Source organism: Pristis pectinata, chromosome 28 (genome assembly GCF_009764475.1).
Source record: "Pristis pectinata isolate sPriPec2 chromosome 28, sPriPec2.1.pri, whole genome shotgun sequence".
NCBI classification, from domain to species: domain Eukaryota; kingdom Metazoa; phylum Chordata; class Chondrichthyes; order Rhinopristiformes; family Pristidae; genus Pristis; species Pristis pectinata.
In genome coordinates this window covers 5490411-5513464 of record NC_067432.1, presented here as the reverse complement: position 1 = coordinate 5513464, position 23054 = coordinate 5490411, and the positions used below count along the sequence as shown (strand labels likewise).

The following is a 23054-nucleotide window of genomic DNA, read 5'->3' as shown; positions in this document are numbered from 1 at the left end:
GTCTGCAGTAATGCTGTTGTTCTTGCTCAACATGGATATTTATGGGAATTGTTCCATACAGTTTTACGATATGCTTCTTTACTACAGTATTCACATTGTGCTATGTAAAACAGCATTCTGCCAGCAAATGTTATCATCAGCAACCCTTGTCAGCTTAGGCTTTCGAACATTTAGATATAGATGTGGAATAAGATCCATTTATTTTTTTTTACTGTTCTTTTCTTAATACGGCATATTTTAGAACATTCCACCCTGCAGGGAAGGACCCCTATTGCTCCACCATATTGAAGTGTGCCTGATGATATTTTATGGGATAGGCTTATAAGATCAGACCTGATTACACATCTGAAGATGCAGAGGCTTTTTTTAAAAAAAAATCAAAGCACAAAATACATAAATATTGCTCTGAAATAACAGATAATCTAAACTCTCACAGTTGTTGAAAATAAAATGAAATCCAAGAGCTATAATGTATACCAAAATTGAGAAGTATAGTCATCATTGTGGGACTTGGTCAAATCGTGGCACCAATGTTAATATGCCAAAATTCTCACCATGGATGGTCAGAGGGCCAGACGATGTACCTGCATGGTCTACAGGTGTGGCAAAATTTAGTAAGGAGAATGTGTGTTTTTTTTTTAATCTGATAGTGCAGCAGTTAAGATGCTCATTTCACATTATTGTAGGTTGGTGCCTCAGGGGCTTGTCTGATAATTGAATTCACCAGGGAAACAGATGATCAATTTTATCAGCTCTCAGCTTGGCTGCTTGGTGGGGCACCCTGTGGAGTCACAGAGACCTGGGGGGATAAGTTGTGGGGATGGGGGGGGGGGTGGTTGGAGTGGTGAGGGGGTTATATCTGAAAGAATACTAATACTGGATTTCTTACAGTGCAACAGACATGCCTCCTTCTGGCTCATTGTGGTATATACAGTGCAAAAGGTCTGTGCATCCTTTTGGTGCTGCATTTCTGTTAGACAGCTGTACCAGTAGGCAGTCTCGACTCTAGTGCCCACCACTATCACGCCCCATCATCTTCTGCACCGAGTGGTGTGAATGCCTGGACTGCCCTTCAGTTGGATCAATCCACAGCTTTCTGGGCAATGTCCCTCTCTATGGTTTCTCCCCACTGGATTCTTAAAGGGATTTCCTTTCTGCAGCACCAGTGAAAATCCTAACCACATATTTAAAGAACATGTTCGTGCTTTTGCTCAGAGGTCATACCTTAAGGTGACAAAAGGTACAAATGCGACTTGAAAGCAACTTTGCAAGATAGTGCAAGAGCAGGTATTCTAGTAGTGATTAATTATCTGAGATCTGGACCTGCAGTGTAATGCAGCAAGTTCCAGAATACCAGTACTGTTTGTATGTTGGAGAACTCCTTCATACAATATCTACTCATTATACGCAAATAAGAATAAGTGAAAATAAGGGATCTTGGGAGATCAGAAATGTGGCGGACAAGTTTCATTTATCACTTATAAATAGGAGAAAAGGTGTTCCAAAAGATAGATGCAGATCAGGAAAGGCATTCAACCCAGCTCAGCTCATCCATCTTAAAATAGTGATTATTGGCATCTGATACAGTTCTACATGGCCCATCCTCAATTTCAGACCAATATGCCCTAGGTTTTCTTCCCCCTAGTCTTTGCATGCATCTCGTTTTTGTTTCAACACAGGGATCAGCTGCTCTACAATAGATCCTTGACCTCAATGTTTCCCTTCTCTCTGCAAATATACTGACATAAACAAGCTACATATTAGGTAACTATTCAGCTTTCCAAATGTTCCCCTGACAGATATTGTGATTTAGGTATATTACAAGACAATAATGAAATAACAAGTAAACATTAAAATGAGATTCTGTAACTAAAGCCAACCAAATACAAGGTTGGCAGGTAGTGGCAATTAGTCTCACCTGGAACAGACACATTTCCCCCTCACCAAAAAAATTAAAAAATGCTGCAAACACTCAGCAGGTCAGGCAGCAACTGTGGAAGGAGAATCAGTTCATCTTTCAGGTCCAAGAGCCAAGGGCTCCAGACCCATGTCTATTTGTATCGATTTCCAGTATCTAGAGTTTTCAGATTTATATTTCCCCCTCAATGTCTTTCAATCATAACCAGTCTGTAATCATGGATTTGTCAGGAGTGAAAGTCTGAGATAAAGCTATAATATTAGCCTTAAAAAAAATCCAGATTTTACACTCTATTCAACGTCAATGTATTCATTGATAAAATCTCCAAGATATATTTGCTCTCTCACACGTACCTTTAGTTAAGAGAAGCCATCATTCCAAAACCTATTATTTCATTCAAATTATTGATTAGAAATCAGACTTCATATGTTGCTTTTTAGATGAGCATTAAGAGAACAATCCAAATTGCTCAGGGAGTCTCAAATTACAGAAGTATGTGGTCTTAAAAATTCAAGCTCAAATGGATTTTCCCCCCAATTTATCATTTTCGCTCCCTTTTTTTTTATTAATACCTCTGTCCATATTAATCTAATATAATTCTTTAGAGAAAAAAAGAACATGGTTATTTTTGTGTACTGTATGTCTTGTTGCCTGGTATTGTCTACTTGTCTACGGCTGTATCCTGATTGGAGAATTGTGTATCGTTTAATATGAGTATATAAAGTACTTTTCATGTTGTCAATAAATGTAGTCAAGAGTTGTGATTAAGCAATTTGAATTGGCAGAATTTTAATTGCAATGAAATGGCAAAGTAAAATTAAATATGAAAAGCAAGCAAGTGTGTGGACTTTTTATTCAATCTCTAGCAGGATTGTTCATCAAACAGACTTTGCATTGTTCTATGTTTGGAATATTGTTCCATATATATTCTATACGTTCTATATATGGAAGTTTTACCAATAAAGGGTGGAAATGTTACGGAGAGTTATAGCATATCCTTATAGGAAGCCTGCTTTACATGACAGACTTTAATGTTAAAGTTAGAGATTTGTCCACGCTGGTGTTTCTGGAGTTCAGGAGCACGTGCAGGTATTTTTGTTCATTGTAGGGTATGTTAATGATGGAGATTTTTAATTTAAATGAGGCAAAATAATACATCACAAAAATCATCTTGGGTTTTGTGAGCTGTTGGATGAATCTATTTTATCAATTTGGAATTGGTGTGTATAAATTTGGAAACAGATTCTGCCGATATGATTCAACTCAATGAGAGTTGGATACCAAATAGTCAGTAGAGCAAGGGAAAGAGTAGGACAGAGTTACATAAGATATAGAAAGAGTGGGGCATGCTCTGTCTTTCAGTGGCATGGCTGATCTGATCTTTAGGTCTCACTTTCCTGTCCAGTCCCCAGACGACTTAATTCCGCTGTAGTCCAAAAACTTCTCAACTTTGTATGTTCTTAATAACTCAGCATCTGCAGCTCTCTGAGGTAGAGAATTTTCAATTCACAACTCTCACATAAGAAATTCCCTCTCAGTATGGCATCTTGACTTCTTAACCTGAGATCACATTCCCTGGTCTAAACATCTCATCAAGGTAAACATGCTCAGAGCACGCACTCACTAAGGCCTCTGAGAATATTAAATGTTTTACTGAATTGATTGGGATATGTCAAAAGAAGGAGAAGCAAGAGAGTGAGAGGGCAATGATAGGGACAAGGGAGTGAGAGGGATTAATGACAGGTGAAGACAAAAGTAGCATAATAAGAAAAAAATGATGCATGTGAGTGGGAATGAAGAGGAGGGAGTCATCATGAGATGAAGAGTTTTTGGAAGGGGGGGAGTAAAGAGAAATTCACCTGTAAAAGTGCACTTGTATATATTTGTATCAACTGTTACTGTAATATGTATGATCACTTTCTTTTTGAAAAAGGATGATCTAGCTGTGAGAATTAGAAGGAACAATGCACTTCAGTCCATGATTGTTAGATGCTACAGATAATGGACAGATTGTGTTGATGACTAGCTGGTGGTGTCTTGAACCAAGAAGCATACAGTGGTGATCTGAGCTGAGAGTTGGACACACTTCTCATTTAAAGCAGCAACCCTCATTCAAAATGATGGCAAGCAGTTTGTTTTCTATAACTTTAATTAACATTAATAGGAGATCAAAGGCGCCAGAGCATGGCGACTCATTGCAAGCTGCTCTCTGTAGATCTATTCATTACTTCTATTATAAATGTTCTTTTAAATCTAAATTCTATGACTATAAGATGACCTTGCACCTTACTGTCTGCTGTACTGCACTTTGTCTGTAACTGTAACACTTTATTCTGCATTCTGTTATTGTTCTCCTTGTACTACCTCAATGCACTGTTGCAATGAAATGGATGGCGTGCATAACAAAGATTTTTCACTGTACCTCAGTACATGTAACAATAATAAACCAATTTACCAATATGGGACCTCCATTCACAATACACCATCCATCAAAAGGGAAAAGGAGAATGAAATAGTATATGATAGAAAGAGAAGGGTTAATAAGAAAGAAACAGCAGGATGGATAAAGAAAAAATGTGTACACAGCAGGTACAAGATAGGAGAGGGAGCATATTCTCCAACTTACCACGTACACATCATGGGAGTGCAACCAGTTGTTTATAAGAGATTATAACATACCCTTTATTGTCCATAACACATTTCCTATAATGCATTACTGCCACAATTCTTCTTATATCCAGTGCTTGTACACACCGGGCTGTTTATTCTATCCATTTCTGATAAAGTGCTGGCTTCCAATTCTTCCCAGATATGTAACATAATATACCAAGAACCCTAGGCCTGTAAAAAGCCCAGCGTTATACCTACTTTCTCCTCCCATATTTCTCTGGTAACATATCCTTAGTGCCATTGGTCTTCACCACACCAACTCTACCTTCAACTCATTCTGCTCTCATCTCTGGTGGCCTTAGGCCTTCACTCCCTCCAAATGCCCCACTAAGCAATCTTATTTCTATCCCTCCCAACATAAATCCACAACAACAAATAGCTTGGAGACACAAGAGACTGCAGATGCTGGAATCTGGAGCAATCTGCTGGAAGAACTCAGTAACTGTTCTGAGACAAAGTTCTGACCTGAAGTGTAAGCAATTCCTTCCCCCCCTCCCAGATGCTGCTCGACCTGCTGAGTTCCTCCGGCAGATTGTTTGTTGTTCCAACCAACAGCTTACCAGGTTCTGACCTAGTTGTGGGAACCAGCGTTATATTCCCTAGTGCACATCTTCCAGTAAAGTCAGCTTAAAAGGAATTAAAGCCGAGCTAATGGGAAAGTACAGGAATATATCCCTGCCTGGAACCATGAGCTGCTGGTTTCTTGCAACTATAACTGCCGACATTTGGAAAACATATTAAACTACTAACACTGGGATCCCAGGCTGTTGAAAGCCTTCTAGAGATGCGAGGGTCAAGAGTGATCAAAAAAGTCTTGCAACTTTTGTTCTGATCCATTCTTTTCTCCCAGCGAAATATTTCTAGATCCCAATTACTGCATCCTATCCAACATTTCATATTCCAAGGCTGGATATCAAACTTTGAGTGCACCTGTATCCCAAGTTATATAAGGACACACAAATAATTTTTTGCAAATGTTCCAAGAGAGGAAACTTAAATAAAAATGGCCTAGGTTTATTACTTAGAAGGGAGAAACTTCAACAAAGGATTTTTTTTGGGAAACTTTGCCTTCAGTAATGGACAAAACAGTGACCATAACATATTATATGGTCTTACAGAGTAAATGAGCTCAAATGCTTAAAGCAGATTATTTCCCCCATTTCTATTACATTGTTAGTTTACAAGGATCTTACCTCTGAGTCAGGAGTTGTGGGTTAAAGTCACAATCCAGAGTGCAGTACTAAGGGAGCACTGGATGGTCAGAGGTGCAGTCTTTTAGATGAGATGTTAAACTAAGGTGCCAGCAGCCAACACAGCAGTATGTGAATGATCTCTTGGGACTACTCAGAAGGAAGGCAGCAGAGTTATCCTTGGCATCTGGGCCAATATTCCTCAATTCACGTTATTAAAGCAAATTAGCCAATCATTATCACACTTGTTTTTGAGGGAGTTTGTTGTACACAAATTGGCTGTCGCGTTACCTAGTTTATAAACATGACTGCACTTCAAAAGTAATTGATTGGCTGCAGATTTAGCACATCCAGGTAGTTTTGTGAAGAGCTGCTGATTATTTTTTAAAGATACATCTGATCACCTTGAATCCCAATTTGCTTTAAAGCACAATTAGAAATCATGGAAAACATGGGGCTAGAAATTCAATAGTTGGAACAAGTTTTTTTTAATGCCTGTCAGTAAGTATGCCACAATGTCTGTGTAATAGGACTATCCTGGTTGAAAATTTGGAAGTTTGCAAGTTGGTGAGATGTCGATATGAGTAGAGGTGGGTTGGTATTATCGTACTGATGGGTATCGTTTTTCAGTGACTAACTACAATGTAGTATAGTGTTCGAGTGTAGCTGTTCACTTGTAGGCCTTTTGCTACATATACAAACTTTTGAAATTTTTTTGTGGCAATGAGATCATGCCACAGGGAGCTGCTATGTGCATTGACTTTCCTGAACACCTCTTTATTTCCAACCTGGAAAGCTTCCTGGGTCCCTGAACCAACAAGACTTCTCTCTGAGTGTCCAGCTCTTTGATCAGGATGCTAAAGCCAATGGTGAAAATGGGAGTATGTGCAGAGGTCTATCCTGCCATTCTTGTCTACGAAGCTCCTCAAGCTGCACAACGACCTTCTAACAGTGATTTGTATCAGTGATTACCACTCTTAAGGCACCACAGGGATGATATGAATAAACATAGATTAGTTTTAGTTGGTGTACAAACTTCTGCAACTATTCATGACTACTGTGGATCAATGAGGAAAAGACAGAGATTGTTATCTCTCAAGCATTTGAACTTTTATATAATGTGTGCATATGAAAACTATGTTCCAACAGCATGAGATCAAACTGGTGACTTTTACAACAAATTTTTGTTATTTTCAAATTGGAAACAATTATGACAACTGAAATTCTCCTTATTTGCCACTTTTAGCTCATTACTGATTTCTACTGTTTTCAACCTTGATGTTATCATGCGTTATAGATCTTGGGTTCTTCACTTAGGATCTTGAATGAAAGTAATTGTAGCCACTGAGCAATGCAGCAACTACTCTTGTGAGGGAGAATCATGGCATTGAATAAGGTACAGAGTTAAGAGGTCACAAATGTAAATCAATGTTAAACATTAGGGCCATTAAACAATATTACCTGCTAACCAATATCATGAACAAAATTACCTGCTGACCAATATCGTCACTGGATGCAGACAAACATCAAATAGCTAGTCTGGATTTTGTAACTGAAGTGAATGCAGCAAATTATAGTCTTCTTTGCCTCAGGAAACTATGTGAACCTTTGCTAAGGTCTGCTAATAAAATTCATTGAAATTCAATCATTTTCAGTTGGAAAATTGAAAATTTGCTCCACGTAATCACAAAACCATCCAATTTACATATTGCATATTATTCTATGGCCTTTTTCTTTACAAAAAAGCTTTTATTCTATACTGAAACCACACATCAGTTTACAACAATTATCCAAGGGTTTGTAGTTAAATTTGAGAGGACCAAGAAAATAAGTTAGAATTGTTAATGATAATGAGCAGAAGAAATCTTGAACGGGGTGGATTTTGTACATCAGAACTCGAAGCACATGGCAATGAGGGACAAAGCTCACTGGGCATGAACATATCAGATGACCTATCCTGGGCCCAGCACATAGATGCAATCATAAGGAAAGCATGCCAGTGCCTTTACTTTCTTAGGAGGTTAAGAAGGTTCAGCTTGTCACCGAACACTCTAACAAACTTCTACAGATGTACTGTTGAAAGTACCCTGACTGGTTGCATCATGGTCTGGTACAGCAATTCAAATGAGCAGGAACGCAAGAAGCTGTAGAGAGTAGTGGACTCTACCCAATACATCTCTCCCCACCATCGGTAGTATCTACAAGAGGCGTTGCCTCAAGGCGGCAACATCTATCAAAGATTTCCACTATCCGGGCTATGCCATCTTTTCACAGCTACCATTGGGCAGGAGGTACAGAAGCCTGGAGTCCCACACCACCAGGCTCAAGAACAGCTACTTCCCTTCAACCATTCAGTTCTCATGTTAATCCAACGGCTTAACATGAAAGTAAAGCCTTTGGATTTAGAAATGCATTTATGTGAAATGCTAATGAAACATACAAAATCCTGGAAGTTCTTGACAGGGTGGATATGGAGAGGATGTTTCCTCTTGTAGGAGAATCTAGAACTAGTGATCACTGTTTAAAAATAGGGGGTCACCTATTTAAGACAGATGAGGTGATTTTTTTTTAAACTCTCATTGGATCTCTTCCTTAAACAGCAGTGGAAGCAGAGTCTGAATATTTTTAAGACAGAGATAGATGCTTAATAAGCAAAGGGATGAAAAATCAGCATGGGTAGATAGGAATGTGGAGTGAGTTTACAGTCTGATTAGCCATGATCGCAGTAAATGACAGAACAGGCTTGATAGGGCAAGTGACATAGTTCTCTTCCTAATTCATATATTCATGTCAGGAAGAATGCACTTTTGGAAGATCAGATGAGCATCCATTAAAGGAACGTATGGGATAAAGAAGACAGGTGACTGACAGAGTCATGGAGTAATACAGCATGGAAACAGGCCCTTTGGCCCAACTGGTCCATGCTGACCACAACATCGTCCCTGTTCATCCCAGTTGTCCATGTTTAGCCCATAACCCTCCAAGCCCCTCCTCTCCATGTACCTATCCAAATGCCTCTTAAATGTTGCAATTGTACCCACAACCACTTCCTTTGGCAGCTCATTCCAAGTACTCACTACTCTGTTTAAAGAAGTTACCTCTCAAGTCTCTTTTAAATCTCTCCCCTCTTATCTTGTATCTGTTCCCTCTAGTTTTGGAACCCTGGGGAAAAGACTATGATCATCCAACTTATCCATACCCCTCAAGATTTTATAAACTTCTATGAGGTCACCCCTCATTCTCCTATGCTCCAACGAATAAAGATCCAGTGTGGCCAATCTCTCCCTATAAGCTGGGCCCTCTAGTCCAGGCAGCATCCTTGAAAATCTCTTCTGCACCCTCTCCAGCTTGATAATGTTTTTCCTATAACAGGGTGACCAAAACTGTACACAATACTCCAAATGTGGCCTCATCAATGACTTACAGTATGTAACTGCAACATAATGTCCCTGCTCCTAAGCTTAATGCCCTGACTGAAGGCCAGCGTGCTAAACGCCTTCTTCACCACCCTGTCTACTCGTGCAGCCACTTTCAGTCAACTGTGCACTTGTAGTAGAATATGAGGAACTTTTGCAGCATAGTTAGAAAACTCACAGAAATTAGGATAAACAAATAATTATGGCTGATGACAAACAAAAAAAATTGTAGATGCTGGAAATCTGAAATAAAGATACAAAATGCTGGAAACTCCAGTCATTTGTGGGAAGAGACACAGAGTTAACATTTCAAGTCAAAGACCCTCCAGCAAATCGGTGATGCTCCTGGACCTGTTGAGCGTGTCCAGCATTTTCTAATTTTATTATGTAATTATGGTTCTTGGAAAGGAGAAAGAGCAGAAAGTTTGAATATCATGGATAGTGAAAAACTTTGCTTTTCTTTGATGGTAAACTCTGAACGATTATCAATTTCAAATTGTGGAGAGAGGGGTCTGGGGAAAGTACAGAGAATGAAATGTTTTTCCACATGGAGTAGCTGAGGTAGAGATCACAACATATTTTTTATACATAAATGAATACCTCTAACAGGAAGGAGACAGGACCAAAAGGAAAGAGAAGTAAGAGCAGGTTCTAGATTGTCTGAACAAAGACTCAATAAGCCTCTTCCTTACCTCTAGGTGTTCAGATTCCATTACAACATTGCAGTAACTGCAAAACATTCCAGATTGGTTACAAATTGCTGATGCAATTATTCCACACAAGTGCTTTGTTAAAAGGGCAGACAAGGTAATGTCTCATGAAAACAATTCTCCTTTGGGTTTTAGGTGGAAATGCAAAATTAAATTCAGTAATACACAGGTACTTTTTTGCAGTCATCTTTGAATTTTTTTCCCTTCCCTCTCTTCACTGTCTTCTATAATTGATATTCTGTGTGTTGTCTGTACCGACATGCCTGTGATACTGCTGCAAGCAAGCTTTTCACTGTACCTGTACCTCACTGTACTTGTGCACATGACAATACACTCGACTTGACTTGAAAATAAATGGATATTGTCACTAGGTGTAAAACTAATATACATTTTATTCCCCACTAATGTGCATAATTATCCTCGGTCCCCCTATATCAAACATTGAAATCATAGTGTATATACCTGCATCCATCTCCTCTTCAGCCAGACAGTAGGCCCGACTTTCCTAAATTCCTTTAGGGTCTGATGATAACATGATAGGTGTGAGACATCAAAATATGCAGTACCTCTCCCACCAAATTCAGTGTCCAATTTGAAGAGCCAACGTTTAATTTCCAGGTTTTCAAGAATAAGCTGAATAAGAACGTCATGCATCTGCACAAATAGAATTTTCACAGCATAAGGTACATTTTAAGTTATTTAATTCCTAGTTATTGACCATTTATGACAAATATGTAATCAGCTGTTCTTGATGGGTCAGAAACAATAGAGTTTTGTCATGAGTTGTGGTTATTTGCCACACATAATAGATTTCCCGACTACCTGTATTCAAAGGTAACTTGTAGGTGGCAAGTTTTTGAATTGTGTGTCTGCCATCTTCAGTGTCTATAGCAAGCTCATTCAAAATTCTGCTGCTTTTTTGCGACCTTGCACCCATTTTAGCTCAACCTTTGGCCACTGTGCTTGGTTCCCAGTCTCACAATTTTTCATCTATGGTTTCTCATACCTATATTCAAAACTCTCCATAGCCCACCTCTTCCCACCTAAGTGATATTGTCCTGCTCAAAAGCTTGATACCTTTTTGCTCCTCTAATTTGCATCACACATGTAATGGTGACCAACTCTTCAGCTACCTAAGCGCTGGAATTCCCTTCCTTTTCTCAATTTCTCTTTTTTCCTCATTCTTCCTTTAAAGATGCTCATTAAAAGTTATCTTTTTGTCAACTGTTCTAGTATCTCCTTACATAGCTCACCCTTTCTTTTTTAACTAATGCTCTCATGTGGTGTTTCAGGAAATTGTACTCTGTTAAAGACACCACAGAAATGCAGGTTGCTGTTCTAATGTTAACTCTGATTGATTTGGGCACATGAAAATTAGGAATTATATTTTAACAAAAATGTTTGAGCACAACTATTATAGTCACACATGCATTGCTTTCTGGAAATGAAACCGACACTTTTCGAAAAGGTCTGACACTTGCCGACAAGTTATAGCAGCAACAACTGGTTCCCTGCCTAGCTTGAGAGACCAGTTTTAAACACTGTTGGATCACAGTCCATAAATCCCCCTCCCTACCACTTTGACCCAGTGACTCCACGCTATAGGGATCTGTGGTAACAAAATAAAATACAGGTGACCCCCACGTTACAGCAGTTCGGGTTACAGAAATTTGCCTTTACAGAATTTACAAATCACTACCCAAAAATCTGAGATACGGCATCTCGCTCACGGAATTTGTGTGGGGAGAAAAAAGTAAATAAGTCAACATAATCATGTTTCAACTCATGTTTCTTGACTCATGCACACATGATGCATCTTCATGTTACAGAAAATCGTGATGCGCCCCATTTTCTAGGAACACAACACTTCCGCCTCTATGTAGGGGTTGCCCATACACAAGAAATGATTCCAATGTAAAGACTGTTATCACAAGCCACCATGCTGTTAACATTCAAGTATGTGTGAAGAAAGAAACAATTATATTCTGGGCCTGCTGAAGTTGGCAGATTTCCTGCTGTTGTAAGTTCTCAAACAACCCTCTGCCCACTCTGTTCTCCCATATGCATAAACACTGTCAAACTGCATAGCCCCAAGACTTTGAGGCATGTACCACTGATCGTCAATCAGTGGTTCCTTAGACTCCTCAAGCTACTTTGAGCACTCCTCTTGCTACCCATTTAGCTGTGTGGCACTAACACCGCAACAAGAGGTGAAGCAACCAGGAAGTGGCGGGGGGGGGGGGGGGTGTTGGTGGGAACGGGTGTGCAGAGAATTTAAATTTCACATTTAAACCAAAGCAGTAAGGCCTGGGGAGGTCCAGAGAGCTAAACAGAACAAGATACAAGATCCACAGAATGATGCATCTAGAAATTCTAATGCACCCAGAAACATCATCAGAAAGAACTTAAGTGGATAAAAGATGCTAAGGGATGACAAGCTAAAGTGGCAGAGGTAAAGCAAGGAGAAAAAAGCTAGAGGCAAATAAATGAATCAAAAATAAAAAGAAATTTAAATTTTGAGATGTTGACAGATTGGGAATCAATGCATGAATTAAAACAGGTGACAAATGAGTGACAGCTAAAAAGAACAAACAAAATGAAAGAGAAGGACTATTTTTTTCACGTGAACAGTATCACAGATTACTTGAAACACAAAAAAGATTTTTCAAAGTAATGACTGTAAAGAATTTATGTTTTGATCTACTATAGATCATTATTTCCCATTATAAATACATCTAATGTACTCAGATTGGTTGCAACAAGTAAATCGACAAAAGATGCTTTATTCGAAAGGACAGCAAGAAGAAATACTTCATGCTGTAAATCCAGACAGTAACAATAAATATTACTTCACTATGTTGTTCTTGGTACAACAAACATCCTTTTGAATTAATCCCAGAGGTAGAGTACATACGTGAATATTCTGAAATTTCCCAAGTAAATCCTTTTGGTTATATAGTTTGGGAGAAGATGTTTGCCACATTTAAACATAAATGTAGTGAGGCCCGGGGGAGAAGACCAGACACAATTTCTTTCACGAAAAAAAGTAACATGGAAAATATAGAAATGTTGTTCATCTTCATTTTTCTCTGTTCAAGAATGTGTAGCTTCAGGGATATATTGACCAAACACTGCAATCAAAACGTGCTTAAACACACAAAATAAAGATTTACGCTGTAGGATGAGTGTCTAAATATTGGCCAGTATGCTGAAACTGGACAAGCAAGTCTATTGCTGTGATTTCTCATCATGAAAATGATCCTCTTTCTTTGTAAACTAATTTATACTAGATCCTCAGGAGATTAGAAGACAGCTTAGATGATGGAAAATAATTTGAAAAAAACTGATAATACAGGAAAATAAACACAGCACTTCAATCAGGTCCCAGTGATGCAAACCAAACATTTAACCTTTTCTTCTGTTCTAGATGTTGATTGACAAGCTATTTCAACTCCAGTATTGTCTGTTCTTATTTCTCAGGAAAGTCCTTCCACACAGGTACTCTTCCCAGATAAAGCTTCAGAACAAAGGGGAGCACCATATCCCTTACCTATTAGGAATCTCAACCATGATTACGTAATCACGAGCTACTACACAGATAGAAAAGTACACACAAGCACATCTAAATTACAAATTCTTGAATGGAAAAGCACCATAAAAAAATGAGCATTTGGTAAAGGTGGAAGAGAAGACCAGTGAATCATGATGGAAATGTCCCTTCAGAATGTGGAAATGGGTGGGGTGGGCTAGATGCATCTGGTGGAGAAATCCCACTAATGTGGGGGACAAAAAAAAATTGAGGGAGGGGGCCTGAATCAGACTGAAGCAAGGACTTGTCCAAGTATTCAACAAAGAAAGACAAGCATAGCTTGGGCCCATTTGAGTTCCCTTTGCTACCATTGATTTGGAGAGTATGAGCGAAATTGAGGGAGAAGTGGTTTATTGCAAGAGCAAGTTCAGCAAGGTGAAGGAGACTGGTTGGGCCTCTCTTCAAGGAAAACATGAATGGCCCTCATTCCTTCCTGGTGGGGAATGAAGATATTGGATGTCTATGGCAAGAATGAGCTGGTAGGGGCCACAAAACTGAAAACTGAACATCCCAGAGCAGTTCACAGGCAATGAAGTATGGTCACTGTCGTAATGTGGGAACAATGTGACACTGAAATACAAGGGAGTATTGCCAAAGTAAAAAGCATTCCCTACTGTAGGGGGCTTTTTTTTTGCTTTGTTGAAAGTGCGTACTACCTGCTGCAAATACATATTAAAAAATGGTGTTCTTGTGACCCTTGATTTTCATCCAGGGATTGGATTGGGAGTGTGCAACTTCTTGTTTTGTACTCCAGGTGAGTGCTGTTCTCAACATCGAGGCAAAAAGTCCTACTTATAATTTCAACAATCTGACTCAAGAATGTGCAGATTACAAAAGCAGATTTTTTTTCTTGCAAAATGTAATAAGGCAAAGCAAAAAAAAAATGTTCAAAATCGAACACACTGGTAACAGAAACGGCATTGCCTGACAAATGTAACTTAAGGCTTTGTGGAGCAGAATAACATGAAAAAAATAAAGTTGTTTGCTGAAGCAAGATTAGGTGAAATTCTCCAAAATCTGGTTACTACAGCTGATAGCCGACTAGCGAGCCAACAACCTTCCCAAAAACTTAGCGTGAAAAGATGATGAGAACTATGCATACAAATCATATCAACAATATATGAAAATCTGTTGTAACTAAGAAGTGAGAATTGAGAATATGAAGGAATGCACTAAATAGAATGCAAGAATATAACTATAGCATACCTGCTGAAGATTGTATATATCATATTCTCCCGGTGGCACTGGCACAGACACACTTGCAAAAATTCTTTTACTTCCAGACTTGGTACTGTACAGATGTGCCACTTCCGGTTCTGGGCCCAGGATTGGTACATTTAGCATATCTGCAACAGCCAAGTCATCCTGGTGAAGCAATCCACCAACGATGTATGCAGCCTTGCCTTCAATAAGATTTTTTATTCGCTTTATTGCCTGGGGACTGTATTTCAGATGAGTGGCCAGGCACAAGTGGTGGGTCTGTGGATAGTGACATTACTCTTGTTAGATTGTATCCTTCTCTACTCCCAAGGCCTAATTTATTATGCTGTACACAACAAATACATTATTAATAGTAGACTAGGTTGTGACCAGAGCTATAGTTTAGCAGTTTAAATTGATAAAAGCCACCAGTGTGGAGACTCACAACAGTTCCATAATCCTTCACATTTTTAGTGCATCGTAAATGGGTTCCTTGGGAATTCAACTAATTACTACACATCTGTATTTATTTGATCCACGTGGAATTACCCTTCTGTCGCATGAAAAGATGCTGGCAGCCTTCAATAACAGTGATTTATCTAAAAGACAGTTGTGGCACAGTTTAAGACTAAAGCTTGGAGAAAATCAATACAAATAACTAACAAAAAATGCATCAGCCAGATTGCAGTGACATTAAAAAAAAACACACCAATATGCACACCTACCTACCGGTTACCAGTCTGTAACATATTCCTTTTCATAAATATGTGCCATGCAATTAATCTTCTCAATGAATTCTCTCAAATATTTTATGCAATGAGATTTGTGCATACTATTTGTTAAAATGAAAATGGCTGCTTGTTCGATGGCAGCAGGTGAAGGTGCCTGGTCTAACACTGAACTACGGTTACCAGAAAATCTCATTTTAAATTCCAACTTTGTGTTGAGTTAGCCAAAATATATTTGATGAATTAGAAACTACTCAACATTCCAGCACCAGTAAGAGGAGGTTAAACAAAACCTCAGGTAGAGTTTCCAGGTCCTAATTGTAGTGTGTATCACTGGTTGCCAAAGAGTTTGTGTGAGCACAAGATGGGGCTCAAATGTGATTCTCTCTCTGGCTCAATAGTTTATTAACATTCATTGTGTAGGACCACACATGAAGAATCATCATTTAGGGCAAAGGACTGATTGTTCATCAACTGTTACAACAGTGAAAATGAACAAAGCAAATGGCATGAGCCAAGAGCCTGCTGGCCAGCAAGGTTTAATACTATAGCCGGCAGCGCCTTAATCTACCCAGCCTTTGTGGGAAATACATATAAAATACATGCACCAAACTAATTTGTGCTAATTTCTGTGTAATTACAAAACACAGGAGACATACGTTGTGTGGTAAAACTGTTGATGAGACAGGCTGCATGAGCATACCAGGACTATGTTACGTTATCAAAGGAAAGGGGGTATCACAGCAAGCCACCAAGGAATTGGGAAGCTCTGCTACTGCCTGTCAAATTATAGGCCATTGACCTCCATGACGATTGCTGACTGGGGGGGCTAAGGTGGGAGGTGGAGGAGGGACAGGAAAAAACACTGCATAGAACAGCTCAGCACGATCTCACCATCATAATCACTTGCATGGGTCTTACTGTGTAACACCAAAAGTACAGATGGTGCTTTTTAGAAATGTTTTTAAATTGTTTTGCAACTGTCAACCCAGCTCTTTTACGACTTTGTACCTGCAACAAATTCTTTGCTTTTCCCTTTATCTTCTGGAGTTTCTACAAGCTTGTGCCTTAGCGAAGAGTATCTTCACGTGATAATTAAAATTACTTTGTACCCTTTCTGAGGAATGCTAATTTTCACTTTGTAACGTTATGTTCACCAAGGTAAGGGTAAGTCTTGGTGTCTACAAGATTTTGAGCCACTTGGTTTCAACCAACCTGAAGCCCTGTGAGGTGCAAATGGCCAACTCCTTCCACCATGTCACAATGTCCCAACCTCAAGCAACATGCCCTGTACCAGTGTGAGGGTTTCCAAATGAGTAAGTCTTCACATGTCCTAACATTATAAACTCCCATCTTCCTGTGTGCACTCTTTTCGAATAAGATTAGCAAATTTAAAGTAATTTAGTAAAAGGTATGAAAAAGCCAAAAATACCAAATCCAACATGTCATTGGCAGTAGCAATATCATTCATTAACCTTTCCAGATATGCTTAAGTTTTTTGTGGCTCTGTGCATATAGGATATCATAGTGATCTGACTCTCTTGATGCCTCAAGGGCAAGTTGTAACTCAGAAGGACAAGAATTCTCTAGAAATCCTCTAGAAAATGCATCTTGTCCCAGAAGGACAAGATCCCTCTTGAATTTAGTTACAGAATTCATTGGTAGCTCGCCAATAACAGAACGTCCTCTTGGGGACAATGTTTATTGTGGAATGATCAAAATGAACAGGAAGTGAAAGTATCAACTACAACTGGCATGGTAGCATAGCGGTTAGCGCGACGCTATTACAGCGCCAGCGATCGGGGTTCGATTCCCGTCGCTGTCTGTAAGGAGTGTGTACGTTCTTCCCGTGTCTGCGTGGGTTTCCTCCGGGTGCTCTGGTTTCCTCCCACATTTCAAAGATGTACGGGTAGGTGAATTCGGGGGTTTAAAATGGGCGGCGCGGACTCGTTGGGCCGGAAGGGCCTGTTACCACGCTGTAAATAAAATGTTAAAAAGATTTTAAAAAAAATTTTAAAAACAATAAATGCCAAGTAGCATTCATGCCACGTATGTGCTGGGTAATGATGCTCTAATGAGGGTGAGTCTAATCACCAACCCTTGATCTTTAATGGCATCTTCACTGAGTCCCACACCATCCCTAACCTGGATCAACATTCACCAGAAACTGAACTGAACCAAACACATATTGGGGCCATGAGCAGGTCAGAGGCTGGGTACCTTGCACTGAGTAACTCACTTCCTGACATCCCAAAGCCTTTTCACCATCTACGAGGCAGAAGTCAGGAGCATGACGGAATACCCTGCATTAACCCAAATAAATGCAGCTCCACTTCTCAAGAACTCTTAACACCATCCTGAATAGACCACTTGATTGACACTTCATCAACCATCCTAAACACTCATTCCCTCTACCATCAGCATTTAATGGTTTCAGTGTATACCACCTACAAAATGCATTGCAGTTACTTGCCTGGGCTGCACTGATAGCACTTCCCAAACCCAGAACCGACAAAAAATCACAAGCATGCACATGGGAAGACCACCACCTGCAGATTCCCCACCAAGTCATACAGCATTCCAATTTGGAAGTAATATTGCCAGCCCTTCAATATCCCCCTCTTCAAATGCTGAAATTCCCCATCTACTTTGGGAGCACCTTCAGTAAGAGTATAATGGTTTCAAGGGCAATTTGGAATGGGCAACAAATGCCGGCCTTGCCAGCAACACCTAGATTCAGGAAAATGAATAAATAAGAAAAAGACACGTCTATAGATGTAGTGTTGATGTTGAACATAACAAGCCTAAAAAACCTCCTCTTCCATTCAATCGATCATAGCTGATCTTCTACATCAATTCCACTTTCTGACCTTATCGTCATGAAGCGTTATTCCTTTTCTAATTTTTCTTCCACACGGCTTTCCATTCACCCCCCACCTGCATCAAACCTTTTGAAGTTACTGGAGAAACATACAGGAAAATGTCTTGTTGCCTCAGGTGTGATGACTTTGAGACGATCTGCCATGTCCACCGTGACCTCGGGTTTCCCTGATCTGACAGCTTCTTGTAGCCCGAGTAGTTTCATGTAGTACTGGGTCACGTCCTCACCAATCCACAGAGGGCAAATATATATAACATCTACATTATCATCTAGGGAGCAAGAAAATGATATACCAAAGACTGTTTTCATTTAGAAAAATCACATCAATCATTCATCACCATGCAAAGACAAAACCTGCTTTATAAATCATAATGGAGTTCCATTGCAGTTTTGAGTCAGGTTTCTATGGGCTTAAAAGAGTATTGGCAGAGCTTCCAAAGATACCCAGGAACAGTTTCTTGTTGCAAGATAAGAAGAAAAGTAAATTTCACTCCCAACGACCACAGTAGAGTTGGCTTGTGTTTTATCTTCTCCTAAAATCATATCATGGTGGGAGATAGTAAGTAGCTTCCAATACTATGCACAGTGAAAGTTGAGATATCTTCTGTGGCAATGTCTAGCCTACCACTTCTGGACAATAAATAGACAGTGAATTTTGGCAACAGGATCTACAAAGCCCAAGGAACTCAGTTCTAGCCTCACATTTACTTTCTAGTTAACACTATTTCAATTTTCTGGGCTTAGAGGTTTTGAAAGGGTTTTACTGAGCACTGTTGTTTCATGATGAACTCAGCTGTAAATCAGAGAAACAAAACCTGCTGCACCTCTGCAGATTTTTTTAAGCAACACATGGAAACAAACTTTGGACAGTGTCAGTGCAGACACAAGCACATCCCCATCCTCAACGATGGCAGGGCCCAGAATGTGAATGGTAAAGACAAAGCTTAAGCACTTGCAACCATGTTCAGTCAGAAGTACAGAGTGGATGATCCATTTCAGCTTTCTCTTTAGATCCCACTATCCCAGAAGCCTGTCTTCTTCAATTTGATTCACTTCACATATCAGAAAAATAGCTAAGAACACTGAATACAACACAGACTATAAAAAGCAGCAAAGATTTACTAGGATTGTTCCCAGAAAGGGAAGAATGCCAGATGAGGAGAGAGGGAATAGAACGGGCATCTAGAAGAATGAGAGGTGACCATATTGAAAAGTACAAAATTCTTAGTCCTCTATGATAGATTTTGGAGATGGTGCAGCTTTGAAGCAAGAAAGATTGAAAAAAGTGTTAGCCAATGAAGAGGCCTTGCTTGACACCAGTTTCCACTGAGATTTGGTCTGTTGTGACCCGTTGGTTAAGATCTTGGGACATATGGTATCACGAGGCAAATGAAAGATGGAAACTAATTTCTGCAGGTAGCTAAATTTGAGGAAGTTGCTCCATGGTCTCACCTGGCTGACAAAGTCAGAGGTTTTGAGGGAGATCAAAAATAGTCACTTATAGCAGCTGGAGCCACTCCTTGCATTTCTCTTGAAAATTATGAATGATGAAATTGTAAATTTGTGGCTGGTTCCTCCCTGCTGAGTTTTCAAAGTTCAGCAGGTTTACCGTTTGCACCCAAGCCTTTGCTGTTTTATAGTTGGATTTTTGACATATTGCCCGTCCAAGATTGCTGTGAAATGGAGTCAAAAGTAATCAAATTAAGGACAGAGTATGATTGAAGAAATCCTCAGTGTATTCCTTCGAGTTGTTGCCTCTTTGTTCTTGAAAAGTTCATCTCTGTTCATGGCTCTTAATGGGGTAGGGCCTTGGTCTCACTACCATCTTCTCAAGGGCAATTGGGGACAGGCAATAAATGACAGCTGGATCTCAGATAGTTAAATAAATGAAATATAGGACATGCCTATATTAGTGTACCATGCTACAAATAGAGGTACTACAGCATCAGAAAGGGTAGTTATATTCTTACAAGTTTGCATAAACAAGTTCAATTACAAATGTGGACATAAGAGCTCCTAATAATTTTTTTCTCTTGGTGGAAGGGTTGAGAATCGAAGGATACATATATTACCAAAAAACTACAATAAATTTGTTTTGCACAGCAAGTACTTATGATCTAGAATTTACTGCCTTAAAGGGCAGTAGCAGCAAGATTCAATTGTGGCTTTCGAAAAGGAATTGAATAACTGCTTAAAGAGGAAAAAATACTTTCCAGGGCTATGAGAAAAGAGCTGGGGAATGGGATTAACTGGGTAGCTCCTGCAAACCACCGGCACGGTTTATCTCCTTTTGTGCTGAAATGATTTTACATAAAATTGTGCACAGAAAAGAGATGTGAATAAGGCCGACAGCCCACCTCCAGTTATTGGCAACCCTCTAATCTTGCTTCACTTGATTCAACATTTGATTTCGTCTTCCTTTGTGTACTGCCATTAAAACTCTTTGTGTATTTGTATCAAGACATGCTTTCTGTGACATAAAAGAGAAAAATGCAGTACCCTTCAGAATCTAGAAACACCAACTTCATTTCACAGAAGCTGGGGTTATTTAGTGCCTGAACCAAAATGTAATGAGGGCAGTCAATTCTATTCATTAGAACAGGTTATACCACCTATGCTATACTACCTATATTTATATTAAATAAATTACATGTAATTTTTCCCAATACTCACTTCATTTGAAATCAGACAAAACATTTAGACATTAAATTAGAGGCTAAAAATCTCACAAAAGGTGGTTGAAATAATTGCTTTCCCTTTAGTACAGCTTTCCTTGGGAAATCTTGCTGTCAAGAGGTTAATTCCTAACTTTCCCTTTCAAGCCTCATCCAAGGCTTCTGTAGCCTCCTCAATGCAAGTGACAGGTTAATCTCTTGCAGGAACTTTATTTTCAATCCATCACTCTGTTGTGATTCTCTCCTCACATTTGTTATTGTTATCAGCAGCATTAATCTCATTCCTATTCATGTGATTGTGTATTTTTCTGAAAATGAAAAACCTCAAATAGAAAGTGTACCTTTTTAAAAATTTAATTTAATTCTAAGGGACTGCATCCCAAGTCCAACTGTACTTTTTTTTAAAGAAAAGATCTCTTTTGGTGCTTTTGCACAGTTAATGCAGGTCACTGCAATTGGCACATCATGAAAAGGACTGAGTTTTGAACCAGGGAATCAATTTGTGTATCGTGGCTGTTTGAAGACAAAATCATTTTCTAGTAACAGCTATGGAATGAGATTTTTTTCTCCCTTTTATAACCTGAACAATTTTACATTCTGAATTGTTGGTGTGAAAGGTAAATTTTGAAGAAATTAAAAATCATAGGCCTTTGTTGCTTTTCTGTATATTGCTACACTTTTCTGCCATTTTTAACTTATAATTTCATTTCATGACAGTTAATAATAAATATTAGCTAGATACTTTTAAATGTGTTCCAAGTCAGTTTTGCAGAAACAGAGTTCTTTTCAGTTTCACATGATGAAGTGCAAACTTTTAATTCCAAAAGGAAATAAATGGACTACCTCCCAAACATCAAACATCACATGCAAGTTCAATCTGTGTCCCTGCCCAAATGCAACCCATGTGCATACTTTGCACTTTGCAACAGGAGCCACTGGTCAATGGTAAGCATCGTACACTGGCTTTTCTCATTCCTCCCGAGATTGAGGCAAATCATGCTGCCTGGTGGAGATCTTTCCAGAGATTAGACTGAATTTATTCCAGCAATGGTTCTCCCTTTTGGGGAGGCAGGAAGTTGTTAGTTCATGGTGTGCAAATCGTATAGCTTTGTCATTCATGGTTATTTTCAAACACCACCTAGTGGGCAGTTAGATTAGAGTTTTAAGAGCAGGTTGCCTTCCTCTATTCTGTATGGAGTACACAGGAGTCAAAATGAGACAAAGGGTAAATGTGTGGACTAAAACTAGAAGAGAATGTGAATGAAAATAGTTAACATCTTTGAAGGAGATACATGCACTCTGTATATGCAGCATCTGAAACATCCTGCTGATGGTTATTGATAAAAAAGTATAATTTAGTAAATAGTAAAACCCCCAAAAAAATCACAGAATATTACAGTACAGGGGCTACTTGGCCTGTGACACCTGTAGCATCCCTTCCCCTAAGAAAGAATATCCAGGAGGAAAAGTAAAAGGGAAGAGAGAAAAAAAATAAAAGAACAAATAAAAAGAGAACATTAATTTACACCCTCAGAATACCTCAAAGCAACTTACAGCCAATCAAGTATTTACGATCATTGTCTTATGAGGATAGGTTGATTGAGCTAGGCCTTTCCCTTTGGAAAGGAGAATGAGAGGTGACTTGATAGAGGTGTACAAGATGATAAGAGGCATAGATCAAGTGGACAATCAGAGACTTTTTCCCAGGGCAAAAATGGCTAACAAGAGGGGGCATAATTTTAAGGTGATTGGGGGAAGGTATGGGGGGAGGTGTCAGAGGTAAGTTTGTTTTTATTTTACACAGAGAGTGGCAGGTGCATGGAACACACAACCGGCAGAAGTTGTGGAGGTAGATACATTAGGGACATTTAAGAGACTCTTAGATAGGCACATGAATGATAGAAAAATGGAGGGCTACATGGGAGGGAAGGGTTAGATGGATCTTAGAGCAGAATAAAATGTCAGCACAACACCGTGGGCCGAAGGGCCTTGTACTGTGGCGTAATGTTCTATGTATTGTTACAATGCAGGAAACAAGACATCTTCCATTTATATAGTGCCTTTGAGACTGCAAAAA

General features: G+C 39.2%; 1 protein-coding gene across 1 annotated transcript in view; it reads right to left on the bottom strand.

Moving 5' to 3' along the window:
* The window catches only part of iqch (IQ motif containing H), a 105430-nt gene that overhangs the window by 45588 nt on the left and 36788 nt on the right, over nt 1-23054 (bottom strand). The window contains 2 exon segments of the mRNA XM_052040366.1: nt 10367-10558; nt 18396-18571. Of these exon segments, the coding sequence (XP_051896326.1) occupies nt 10367-10558; nt 18396-18571 (368 nt within the window).